We start from the raw sequence: 13,409 nt of genomic DNA, 5'->3' as shown, positions 1-13,409 counted from the left end.
TTGTGCATCAGTATTTGTGCATCTCAGAGACAAGCCACCAAGAACAGGCTTAATTATCGGAACACAGAACAGGATAACAGTTCAGCAGTCTCTTCTCTACTTGCAGCCTACATGGTCTCAGCTCAGTCAGTGCTGAGACCTTGCTAGGATTGCAGCATAGGGTACATTGTACAACACTCCCCACCCCTTACAAACATGTTCTAACTCCCACAATAAGTAAGCCCCAAAACAAACAAGCCCATGTTCTCCCTGGCTGTGTCTAGAGTACACAATTCTTTCAGAAAAAGGAATGCAAATTGCAAACCACAATTTGTGTAACTTTTTCCACTTTTTTCTCTGAAGTGTCTTTTCCGACATTTGGCCCGCCTACACTGGGCCAAATGTGGGAAAAAACCCTTTTTGGAACATCCCTTCTTCCCTGTAAAACGAGGTTCACAGGGATGCTGAAAAAAACATGTCTGCTCTTCCAAAAAAAATTTCAGAAGAGCAGATGTGTTCCTTGGACGCGGCAGAGTTTTTCCGGGAAAACTCCAGTATCCTGGAAAAACTCTGAAGTCTAGACGTACCCCCCTTGTTTCACTTAAACTCCTTTCAGGTGCTCTATAAGCTCTTTTTGGTCCTACCAGTAATTTTCACAGTGCAAATATTTGTAATAATGAGAGCGAGCACTGTAGTTTGTATTCTATGTTGTGATTTAAATTGATATTTGACAATACAGAAAAACATACACAAATATTTAAATTTCAATCAGTTCTATTATTTAACAGTGCATTTAAAACCACAGTTTTAATTGTGATTAATTTGAGTTAATTGGATGAGTTAACTGTAATTATTCAGTTCACTTATTTATTTAAAAGTCCCTGGAAGCATCATACTATGTGGCTTGGCCTACATTTACATTTTGCTGGACTAGCTATGTCGGTTACAGATGTGAAAAGCATGGGGTTAAGGAGACATAGATATTCCAGCAAAACCTTAATGCAGACAGTTATTTCAAGGGAAAAAAAAATTATCTTCCCAGTTTAGTTTATTCTGTGTGGGAAACTGGTTTAAGTTATACTTTCAAAATAACTCTTGCTGGTATAATCATAAAATTAATTATAAAGCTGTAGAATTGGAAGGGGCCCTTGAGAAGTCATCAAATAATGAGGCAGGACCATCATCAGACTATCCATGACAGTTGTACAACCTGTTCTTAAATACCTCCAACAAAAGATTACACAACCCCCTTCTAAGCCGATTTTGGCACTTTACTACCCTTAGGGCTTATCTAGACTATAGAGAAAATCAAAGCTGCTAGTGTCAATCTTCCGGGGTTCAAATTAGCAGGTCTAGTGAAGACACTCTAATTAGAACTGAGAGGGCGCTCCCATCAGCACCAGTAGTCCTGCTCCTCACAAGCAGTAAGGGAAGTTAGAGTGCGTGTTCCCATCAACCCCCAGCTGTGTGGACAACGCCAAAACAGGAATTAAGATACTCTTACTCAAGATATGCAACTCCAGCTATGATAATTATGTAGCTGGAGTTAGGTATCTTAAGCTGACTTTTCCCTTTGGTGTAGTCGAGGCCTTAGAGTACCATATCTGAAGAGCTATCTGATCCCCAACTCTTTTTCCTCAAGTCTTTTAACCTTTCTTCATATTCCAGATTTTCTAAATCTTATTTTTGATCCTCTCATCTGGTCTCCCTCAAATCATCTACATCTTTGTCCAATTCAGGGTGCCACATTTTAAGAGAATACAACAGATGAAGTATTATGGACTATTACTGTCCACATCTTACAAACAACGCTCCTCTTGACACATCCCAAAATCATACTGACCTTTTTCACACTGCATCACATTATTGTGATTCATTATTCATCACCTTATTGATTCATATTCAATTTGTGATCTACTGTAACTCCCAGATCTTTTTCAGCAGAATTACTATCTAACCAATTATTCTCTATTTTGTAGTTGTGCATTGGGATATGCACAGGTAACTGGTTAACCAGTTTCCTGGCAAGCATCACCCTTAACAGGCTGCTGGCTCCCAGCTGGCAGCCTCATGTGGGGGGAGGAGGAAGGTTAAAGGGAATGGAAGCAGCAACCCTCCCCTTGTTCTGCTGCCCCTCCTCACTTGCAAGCCTGCCAAGCCCCTACCCATGGCACACCCCCTCCCTTTTAATCAGTTAACCACTTAAACTTAAAGTTTAGCTGGTTAACTAATGAAATTGGATTTTATATCTCTAGTTGTGCATTAGATTTTTACTTCCTGATGGCTGGTCTATACTTACCAGGATATCAGCACTGCAGCAGTTGATCCCTGATAAATTGACCACTGATTCATCTCTCATCTACTACAGTACTCCACCAACAAAAAGCGCAAGGGAAGTCAACGGAAGTTTCTCCTGTCAAACCTGAGGTGGAGACCCTGTGGCACCTCAACCTAAAATTACATCCGCTCTAGCTATGTTATTCACGTAGCTGAAGTTGTGTAGACTGTCCAACGTAAAGTACTTTGTACTTGCCTCTATTGATGGTCATCTTGCTAATGTCAGACTAATTCTACATTTTATCAAGACTGTTTTGCAATCTATTCCTATTCTCCAAAGTGCTTGTAATACCTCCAAGCTTGGTCTTATCTACAAATTTTATAAGTGGACTCTCCACTCCATTATCCAAGTCATCAATGAAAATATTGACTAGTGCCAACCCCACTTATACATGCCCTCCCAGTATGACACCAAGCCATTGATAACTATTCCGAGTAGTCTTTCAACCAGCGGTGCAGTTATTTCATTTAGACCTGAGGTAGCCAATAACCAGCCCATAAGCCAGGAGCAGTTTGCCAGGGTTAGCCTCTGGCAGGCTGCCAGACACTTTGTTTACCTGAGCATCCACAGGTACAGCCTGTTCCCAGCCTGTCAGAGCTGTAAATAGCCATACCTGCAGACGCTTAGGTAAACAAAGCATCTGGCAGCCCAAAAGTAGCTAAGTTCTCTCCATGCATTAGGCCAGAAACCCACACAGTGAAGAAAATTAAGGTTGGTTTGGCATATCCATATTGGCTATTCCTTATAAACCTATAATCTTCTAAGTCAGGGGTTCTTAACCTTTTTATCTTTACACCTCCCCTGAAAGTGAACTTCATGTTCACACCCCCCTGGGAGCCATTTTGTGCACAGCCTAGCCCCGCTCCCTCACCTGACAGGAAGCTAAGGGGCATGGCTAGGACTATAAGAACTCTGCTAGGGAGCTCAGTTGGGGCCCAGCTTCTGAGGGAGACAGAGGCCTGCCAAGAGCTCCTGGCTGACAAGGCTGAGACCTGGCCCAGGCCTCCCACAGCCGCCTTCCCTCAGGCCAGGGAAGGCTTCCCTGCCTGGGCCACTGAGACCTGTCCAAGCCAGCCAGCAGGGCTACCCTCTGACCTAGAGGAACGCAAGGCTTTACTGGTGCCTGGTGATTCGGAGGACCGGCCTGAGCTGAAGGCCTGGCTCGAACCCCGAGGCCTGCCTGAACCCTGGGACCTGGCGAACCAGCTGGATGCAGCCGTCTGAGCAAATTCCCAAGTCCAACGGCTGGTGGCGCTGTGGGGTGAGTGAACCCCTTTACAATGCCTAAATGAATAATATGAGTTTTGTACTTTGAACCTTTTCTTAACAAATTTATGTAATATTTGAAGATGAAAGTTGGCAATGCTTGCATACTGTTATTGTAGTGTGTCATCACATAGGCCTGATTGATTTGCACTGCTATTGTAGTGTGCTGATCTCTAGAAGTTAAGAAATTGTTTATAATTTTAATTCATAATATTAATGATGAAGAAATCTAAACTTTAGAATTTTATCCAGTGAGAAGGCAATTGCGATAAACTTTCTGGGAGGCACCTCACACCTCCCTTGTATCCCCTTCATGCTTCCCCTGGTAGGTGCACTTCACTGGTTAAGAACCCCTGTTCTAGGTGCTTACAAATTGATTATTTGTTCCAGTATCTTTCCAAATATCCAAGTTAGGCTGACTGATCTATAATTCCCTGGGTCTTCATTTTAGTTTTTAAAGAAAGACACAGTATTTTCCCTTTTCCAGTCTTCTGGAACCACACCAATCCTCCATGAGTTCTCAGTAATAACTACTAATGGCTCAGAATGCTTCACCTATTTATTTAAGTACCCTAGAAAGCATTCTATCAGTCCCTGCTGACTTGAATACATCTAACTTACCTAACCATTATTTAAGCTGTTCTTTCCTTATTTTGGCTTCTGTTCCTTGCCCTTTATTATAGTTGGATTGACCATTTGCTCATCATTAACACTTTTAGTGAAAACTGAAGCAAATTAGGCAAACACTTCGGCCTTCTTGATGTCTGTAATAAGCACTACTTCCCTGCTAAGTAGTGGGCCTACATTTTTCCTTATAAACTGTGTTTCCATTGAGAAGGGATCCCTCTATAGATGTGTGGAGTATAGATATGTTGGGAATCCCATATAGGTGTAAATAAAGCCTCTCTCAAACCCATTTCAGGATTTTAATGCAGAGAATTGTTAAGCTATTTTAACTTACTGAACTTAGAGTCCTCCCCCACTTTAAAGTAACTGTCTGTATACACCAAAATCCAAAGATTTTGATATGTACATGATATAGGGCAAGGATAATGGTTTACTGGGAGATGGAAGAACTGACAAGAAGGTTAAACTACAATATAGTTATATCAAACAAGTCAAGTGATTTTCTGTGGGTTAGACAGAGGGTTGGTAAAAATAAATGGAGAAATTTTTTTCAGACTATTTTAACTACATATAATCACATTTATCTCAATGAGAAAGTTAGCACTGGAAGGGAGTACCATATGAAATCCATGACCTTTATCAGGTTAATATACACAGTGTGTTCTAATGCATAGGTCTAATGTTATCTTTCACTTACTAAATCAACTGTCCAGTAAATCAAAGTTTCTAACCTTGCTTGACAGCACAGAAGTTGATTTTACAACATCATCAAAGCAAATTACCTTGAAAGGCAAACACTGCAAACTCTATCCGTTGCATAACAGTCACAGGTCAAGATAGCTGGGCAATTGTTGGCAGACTTCCTGGCAGCACCATTGTTCACTGCTTTTGTAGAAATAATCTTCTTCTTTGTTGCTAATTTTCTAGATGCAACATCCGTCACCTTTGATTGCTTTATGAGCTGTAATACAGACATTATATGTTCCAAAGATTTCAAACATTTAATAACTATTTCCCATTTTTCTATTCCCCTTCCCTTCCCATTACTATGCTGAAAGCACTAACAAACATGTTGCCTGTTTTAAAACAGGAAACTGCCAAACCTGTTTACTGATCTCTCAATGGCTAATAAAACAAGCAAGGGATTTAAGATTTCTAGTTATTGATTTTCCTGGGAAACTAGATATTTTTCAGAAACTACTACTAATTAATATCTAAAATATATCTATAAGCACTTTGAAATTACAATAACATTATGTTTTCAAGGACAATGTATTTTGTTATTGGCTAGGGATTTTGTTTTTAAAAAGAGACTCAATGGGAAAAGAAAAATACCATAAAGAGTGGAGTTAGATGCTAGAGTTTGGCTACATTATTTCAAAGCCTAAACTTCTCAATTAAAATATCACTGTTGGCCAAACCATCTCCTTTAATTCATTGTTAGGATTTTTCTTGCTAATGTCTAGTTTTTCCATCCATGAGACATCATGCCCAGATTATAAACAGTGTAGTAAAACGTCTGTAAAACTGTGTTCTCTGTAGTCTTATCAACTGCAGAATACAAAAGCAAGATTTTTTTTTTCAATTTCCAAACTACACAGATAGGAAAAGATTAAATACTACAATTAATCCATTAAACAGGGGCGGGGGACTACTATGGACAAGGGCCAGTCCAGCCAGGCTGGAGCTCCCTTGCCAGTGGTGGGTCCCACAAGGCTGAAGTAGCCTCCTGCTTGTGGTGGGCTGCTCCAGCCCCTACTGATTAACCATAACCAAGGTAAGGCTTACCGGTTGACCATTAACATCCCTAATATAACAAAATATAATATAAACAAAATCAGGTGGGGCAACATCTAGACCATAGCTGTAATAACCGTGTTATCCAAACAGTTTTAAAAAAATCACTTTAAGTGTCAAGTGTAATTCTGTTCTAAGGATGTTAAATTGCAGTTAACTGGCTAATCGTGCAGCCGATACAATTTGTATTGATTACATGATTAAGGATGCTCTGCAGAGCCACAGCAGGGGTAGCTCCGGAAGCCACCAACCCCACAGCTCTGCATTTTAAATGTAGAGCTGCTGGGCTCTTATGACATTTAAAATGCAGAGGCTCAGTGTCCTGGACCAGTGCAAGCCAAGACTGCTCGGTCCCAGTTCGCGCTGGCTGCAGCGAACAGAGGCTGCTTGGTGGTAGCAGCTCCTGTCCGCGGTGAGGCCCAGCTCCCTGCTGGGACCCCCACGGACAAGGGCTGCTGCTGGAGCAGCCTCTGTTTGCAGCCAGCCTCAGCCCGCTGCCAGCAGAGAGCATAGCAGCAGCCTCTCCTATCGCTTTACTGCTGCCTCTGTTAGAGGCAGTGGGTGGTGGGGGAAGGCAGCACCATTGAGATGGTGCAAGGGGGAACCAGCATTTAAGTTGGCTCCTCCAGCACTGACTCCTGTTTTGGGGGGAGCAAGTAGTTGTTACTTCGTCGACTACTTGCTAACATCCCTATTCTGTTCAATAATTTTTAGTGCCCTAACAAATCACAGATGGTTAACACAATTAAGTTCCACAACAATTTAAATATTATTGTGCACATGGTGAGCAGTCTTGCTTACTTTTACTGTGGTGTTTTCCTGGTATGTGGAGCTATGGATATTAAAATTTCTCTCTCCAAAGACAGAGCGTTGGACAGAAGGATGCACAGACCCCTCCTACAACAAAAAAGGACAGTAAGATTCTATCTGTAACACTGTCGGCTGTAATTGCCAATATTTAAAAATGTGATGTGACATAAGACAAAAACAGCTGCATGCAAGCCATTTTCAGGCACCAGATTACTGTGAATGAAGACAACAGTCTAGACAATTATAAACATGCTTGCAAAATACATCACGCTCCAGAAATATACCAAGTCACCCTGAAGTTCACATGTACAGCAGTTGTACTTTGATGTAAAATGGAGATGAGACTTTCTGTGGGGAGGGAAGCCATGGGTATATATTGCTGAAAAGTTAATTCCTTTTAACATAAGGAGAGTCAGGTGCTCACTAAATATTACCACATTTTACACAGCATGCACTATTATCTGACAATCCACTATTTTCATTGTGAGATCTAGTAGACAGTAAATGTGAAGTAATATTCAAGGCCAATATAGTTATACAGAAACTATTTAACTCCTACAAACTTTTGCAATGTGTTGTGTGAGTTCATCATACACAGTAAGATTTGGAATTAGAGACTGACAAATTTTGTTTTAGTACTACATCTCCCCCTGTTGGATGAAGTAATACATTAAACTAACTCGTGGCAACATTGGTGAAAAAGACTCAACCTTTCCTTCTTTTCCTTGTTTAATCTGCATTTGTGAAAGCGAGCAGCACCATTTATCATGAGATGTTTTTGAGGCTGACTGTGGAGCTATCTGTCTAGATGCCATAATACTGACAGAAACCGTGTTTCCCAAGGTCAGGTGAGGCTTATATTGTGAACAACTTTCCTGTTGGCTTTCAGACTGGACAACTCTGAGTAGTTCTATTTTCGTATCAGGGGTTCCTTGTGCCAAACCAAAATCTACTAGGGCATACCTAAAAGACAAATTTAAAAAGACAATTTAAGAAAATATACTATACTTTACAACACAGTTCCTTAAAACAGAAGCGAAGGAATACGTTGACATTCAACCCACTCGTAAGTGTCAGGTTTTGAAAATTTAGCTCACCCTTCTTAGAGGATTTGAGCCTATTAACCAGGTGAAATATAATTGTTGCACCATATCCACCGCAATTTAAAGAACAATTCTATGCTATAACTATAACCAATTTTCTAAATTTTTTTGAAGTGGCTCTCATTCTTAAGTCTGGTCAAATATAAAAAAAATCCAATACAGTTTGACAAACTAGTGAAAAGTGAATAATAATCACTGAACACTAATCAATAAGCCCCTTTACTTCTATTTTGTTATACTTATTCTCATCTTACATTTTCTGTTCTATATCATGTACTGTTTCCCTGAGGTTTTTTTTCAGCATCCTATTCCTTTTTACCTCTATCCCTTACTTTCTCCTTATATTTTGTCTTTTTCCCTCTGAAATCTCATATGCACTCATTCTCTTCCCCAAGTACCCCCTCACACATTCCCACTAGGCTTGAAAATTGTATTACGCATTTAGTAGCCAGAGAACTAAACCTAACATTCTTAGACTTATGAAAGATAGAGAACATCACTGGCTAGGGGCAACGTCTATGCAAGAAGTCAACTGCTACTAGAATGCATAAATGGTGTTTGAATGTCTCTCTTGGTACTGCTTGGGCACTCCATTTTCCATACCAGCCTCTAACTAATACATACCTGATACATTGAAAGCCACCATCTATCCTACACTTGATGATAGAAAGGAGACTGAACATTATTTTCTATAACTTATAGAGTATTATGAGACTCCGCTGCTACATTAACTTTTCCCCAGTCCTCAGGATTATTTGAGTAGAGCCCTTCCTTCAGCTTTCTGGCTGCTACCAAACAGAGGTTTACTACTCTCTATCTCGCTCTTAGGGTCTATTTCCTCAGTCAATAACTCACATGTCTGAGATAGCTGTTGTCTACCTCCACTATTATTCAGGCCTGAGTGAATCTGCCTTGATTCTTATTGATTTCACTGCTGACCAAAGAGATCCCAGACAAACAGTGAAAACACACAAGATCTATCACATAAGCCTAGCACATTCTCAGCAGCACCACTGGCTGCAGACTTACGAAATTATGACTGCTTTAATTTACACTTGATTCACAACAAGACTATAACGAATAGCCTTCCAGACAAAGAAGTCTTGGAGGGGGAAGATCTTGCTCATGTGAAGCAAAATGGGGTAAAACAAAGTACCTTCTACAGAACTATGACTCCAATCCTATTAGGAAGGTATGTGGTGTGGTGGACTAGATCCAGAGACTACCTAGAGGAGGAGTGGAGAGGTCTGCCAAAACAGGATAACGTGGCTGCAGGAGAAGCAGGTAATCAGGGCCCAGGAAGGCCCCATTTAAAAAAAAAAAGCTACAGAGACAGATACAGGACTGTTGCTACTCTGAGGTGAAGGACTGTATACCTAGCTGACTGAGGGAACTAGCACAACAGACAGCAAAGTAGGAGTAGGGACCAGAGGACCGTGGACACACCCAACCATAAGAGGTGGGTGCCAAGCCAGTTATATTTGGTACCAGAAGTGGGATTCTTCAGACCGACCCCGATTAACAAGGAGCACAATTATGGAGAATATGATCTGCCTGTTGGTGGCAGGCCAGCAGCAGGAGGTACCTATGCAGAAGCAGCAACAGACCCAGATCTTGCTGATGCAATTAATGAAGAATCTGCAGAAGCAACAGGAGGCTAGTTTGTGGCATAGCAACACAGGCAGGAGAACCATTCCAACCAGCAGGAGTGGATTCAGGGGTGGTTGGGTCGCACGAGACCCAAGAACCCAGAGATGGACTGGTGGTCAGTTGGTTCCAGGCCTAGCAAAGCTTGGCATGGACAGACTCAGAGGCCTTTCTCTGGACCTTTTTAGAGGTTATCCAAGACAATAGACTAGAAAAGGTTGACCTGGGAAGCCTGTATAGCACCATTCCTGATGGGTGAGGCACAGGCAGCTTAGCACAGGGGTGGGCAATAATTTGATGGGCGGGGGGGGGGGGGGGGGAACCTCCAAGAATTTGGAAAGTGGTGAAGGGCTGCACTCCTCCAGGATATTAATGAATAAGGTGCAGGAATCCGGGATGGTGTTTGGGTGCAGAAGGGAGTTTGGGTGAAGGAGACATTTGTGACCTGGGGCACTGGACTGGGCTAAAAGGGGTTGGGATTGTGACCTAGGGCAGGGAATTGGGGTACAGGATTAGGTGCAAGGGTTTGGATTCTAAGCTAGGGCAGTAGGGGACTGATCAGGGCAGGGAATTGGGGTACTGGATCTGGGAGGGGGTATGGCTGTAAGAGGGGGGCAGAAGATTTGGGTATGCAGAGTAGGGGAGCAGGAGTGGGCAAATGGTTGGGAAAGGGAGGACCTGGGGTGCCAGAGGCAGGGTCTGGCTAGGAGACTTATCAGCCAGCAGCTCATTCCTGAATCAGCTTTCCTGCCTACCCTGCCCCACTCCCCGCAGCCATGTGCTCTGTAAATAACTACGAGCCCCTTGTGCTTTGTGGCTGCCTGTTATTGAAACAGGCAGCTCCCATTGGACAGTTTTTCACCAGAAGCCAGCCAATGGGATTGTACTGGGGGTGCAAGCAGCTCCTAAAGCAGCTCTACTCAACACGTGGCCCGTTTGTTTGCAGCCTGTGATACGATTGGGGTTTATGTGAAGTTATAATTTAAAGCAAAGTAAGGGCTTGGTTGTGCCAGGAAAATGGGATATGCTTGGAATAGGATTGCTTCTCATAAAAATACAGAAGAGAGACAATAACCATGCAAGTGAAAGGGGCTGGCTGGAGATTGCCCCCCATCTGGCACTGCTCTAGCCCCAAGCCTCCTACCCTCCCCCAGACCCTCTCTGGAGAGGGCAGGGGGGCGCTAAAGCACTCTCCCCTCCCAGATTCATATCGGGACATTGCTGGCTGTTCCTTTTTAACAGGGAGCAAGGGATAACTGCAGTTTTCTGCATTTCTCACTCTGGATGGGGAGTGCAGTGGCAGACTAGGGGTACAGCTACATAGTAGCACATACTTCAAAATAAGCTACACGATTTGAGCGACGCAAATTGCGTAGCTTATTTCGAAATTTGGTGCTGTCCACACAGCACTTATTTTGAAATAAATCGCTATTCTGTTGACTTCCTTAATCCTCATACAATGAGGTTTACAGAAAGTTGGAGTAAGAAGCCTGTTATTTCAAATTTATTTTGAAATAATGGGCTTCTTGTGTAGACAGCGCATAACGTTATTTCGGAATAACAGATGTTATTCTGAAATAACTCTGCAGTGTAGATGTACTCTATCTGTGCACTTTGCTTTCCCTCCCTGACAGGGACAGGAAGGAGGAAAGCAAGCAGCCCTGGTACGAATCTTACAACAGGATGGGAGGGGCACCAGCCCCCTCGCTTACTTCCCTACACCCACACAGACTGTTCCTTATCCAGAGCACCTTCTCACTCTTCCCCACCATTTTAACTCCCGCAACCCTCATACCTCCTGCCCTGAGCTCCTCCTTAAGGACCTGAGCAACATTGGGTAAATGTGCTTGTGTGAGAGTATGTAGCTATATAGTTTTACTGCTTAAGCATGTTATATAGCTAAAAAGGAAAAATGCAAACTTTTACCATGCTCTGCTAAAGCACACATTTCCAAATGAGACAGTAATAGTCACGTGTGTGGACTTACTCTTTCAGCCGCCTGTTATACAGGAAGTTACTAGGCTTGACATCACGGTGAACAATACCAAAGTGATGAATGCGCCTCAATGCTTTAAATAGATTAAACATGTATTCTCGTACTTCTTCAAAAGAGAGAGAGTTCAAAATGTCCTGAAAAATTATTTGAATATTGTAATTTTGCAACTGTTTGTAATAGAGTATTTTACTGCTTATATGAAAAGGCTAGGACTCACCAAAAAGGATTCATGTTCCAGATATGGCATAACGATAACTACATGATCATTTTTTCTAAAGCAATATTTAACTCCCATAACGTTATCATGACCCCTAAAGGAAAAATAAAATACAATCTTGAAACAACAAATAGAATAGGTTATTTCATCTTGCTCACAGAGAGAACTTCAGAAATTTTGTTTTCTGTTTATATATTGCCTGCAAACTAACACTAACAGCCATAAAATCTACCACTATATACTCTGAACAAAATCACCTCATTACTTTTTTTTCCAGAGTGCTTCATTCTGTGATTTGCAACAAAGGGTTCTGCAGACCATTGGTGCTTCATGGCCCACTCTTAGGGCTTGAGCCTGCTGTCACGGATTTGCATGATCGAGGACTAAGCTCTTTGACAGCAACTGGCTTAAAATGTCAGGAAAGAACTATTTCAACCTAGGGTTGTGAATGGTTGACCAGTAAACATCACCCTTACCAGGTTATGCCTACCGGTTATGGGTAACCAAAAAAACAAAGTATTTGCGCAAGAGGGTTTTTGCCCGAACGGGAGCAGCATAGCATTTTCGCAAGAACACTGACAATTTTACATGAGATCGTCAGTGTTCTTGCGAAAATTCAAGCGGCCAGTGTAGACAGCTGGCAAGTTTTTCAGCAGAAAAACTTGCCAGTCTAGACGCAGCCTTAATGTTTAACTGGTTAACTGATTAAACGGGATTTTACATCCCTATTTGAACCATCTGTTTTAGAACCAGCAAATATCAGAAGTGAAATTCTATTCATAAACAAGTGAAGAGAATTCAGTGCCATTTACCAGTATTTTCAGAGGCACTAGGGAGGATTCTATCACAGCCACTTCCTACCCAAATCATGTGCAACTGCATAGAAATACTATGGAACTCTTAGAAATAGTAATACAAAGTCAGCTGCAAATTGAGACTAACATAAGGCAATATGAACATTACAGATATCATCATTTATTTGTGGTATGCTAGTAATATAAAGATTTTTTTAATTTTTATTGTCTTATGGTAAAAACTTCAACATGCTAAAAGAGCTAAAGCTAAGAAGTAACTAGACACACACCCTAAACCTAGATACATAAATTCAGTTATGACCTCTTTAATTCCTTTTTCTAAAAAAACCCAGTTTTAGGTTGTTTTTTAAAACCTACCCTGCTATTGTAAGACACTGAAGTTCAGCAGCAATTCGTAGAGGATGACTAGTTGGAATCAGGTGTTTCAAAGCCATTTTTTCCTCACATCCTCCTTGTAGCTGGGCTGTGGCCAAATAAACTGAACTAAAAGTACCTGTAAAAGTATGAAGCCAATGTTTTTAACACCTTTAAATATGTATTTCATGTTACTGGTCTAACTGCTGTGTTTGTGGTGAAGAAGAATCTATTTGGGTCAAATTAAGGTTCTGACACAAAATAATACACTTTAAATTCAAGACAAAAGGCTGCGGACGACCTTTAAAAAGTGGTTTTACTATAGATAATAGTCACTTAGAGTTGTTTAATAACCCTGAAAAAAGAGAATTGCCCATCAGAATCCAGAAAAACATTTGTATTAATAAGACCATAAAACATAATTGAAGGTAATTACAATTATAAATATTAGACCAGTATT

The 13,409-nt window shown here is 41.4% G+C and overlaps 1 protein-coding gene across 9 annotated transcripts in view; it reads right to left on the bottom strand.

Moving 5' to 3' along the window:
- The window catches only part of CDC7 (cell division cycle 7), a 69,030-nt gene that overhangs the window by 13,836 nt on the left and 41,785 nt on the right, over window positions 1–13,409 (bottom strand). For 6 of the 9 annotated variants that reach the window (XM_075936509.1, XM_075936512.1, XM_075936504.1 and 3 more), the window contains exons 4-9: window positions 12,953–13,088; window positions 11,781–11,874; window positions 11,555–11,697; window positions 7,498–7,780; window positions 6,809–6,904; window positions 4,993–5,171 (exon numbers count right to left, since the gene is read on the bottom strand). In XM_075936509.1, coding sequence (XP_075792624.1) covers window positions 4,993–5,171; window positions 6,809–6,904; window positions 7,498–7,780; window positions 11,555–11,697; window positions 11,781–11,874; window positions 12,953–13,088 — 931 coding nt within the window. Of the gene's footprint in view, window positions 1–4,992; window positions 5,172–6,808; window positions 6,907–7,497; window positions 7,781–11,554; window positions 11,698–11,780; window positions 11,875–12,952; window positions 13,089–13,409 lie in introns of all 9 variants that reach the window. The other 3 variants (XM_075936505.1, XM_075936510.1, XM_075936511.1) reach the window with 3 other exon arrangements.

Source organism: Pelodiscus sinensis, chromosome 9 (genome assembly GCF_049634645.1).
Source record: "Pelodiscus sinensis isolate JC-2024 chromosome 9, ASM4963464v1, whole genome shotgun sequence".
Classification (NCBI taxonomy): domain Eukaryota; kingdom Metazoa; phylum Chordata; order Testudines; family Trionychidae; genus Pelodiscus; species Pelodiscus sinensis.
Note: the sequence above shows the minus strand (reverse complement) of the source record. Positions and strands in the feature narration are given on the sequence as shown.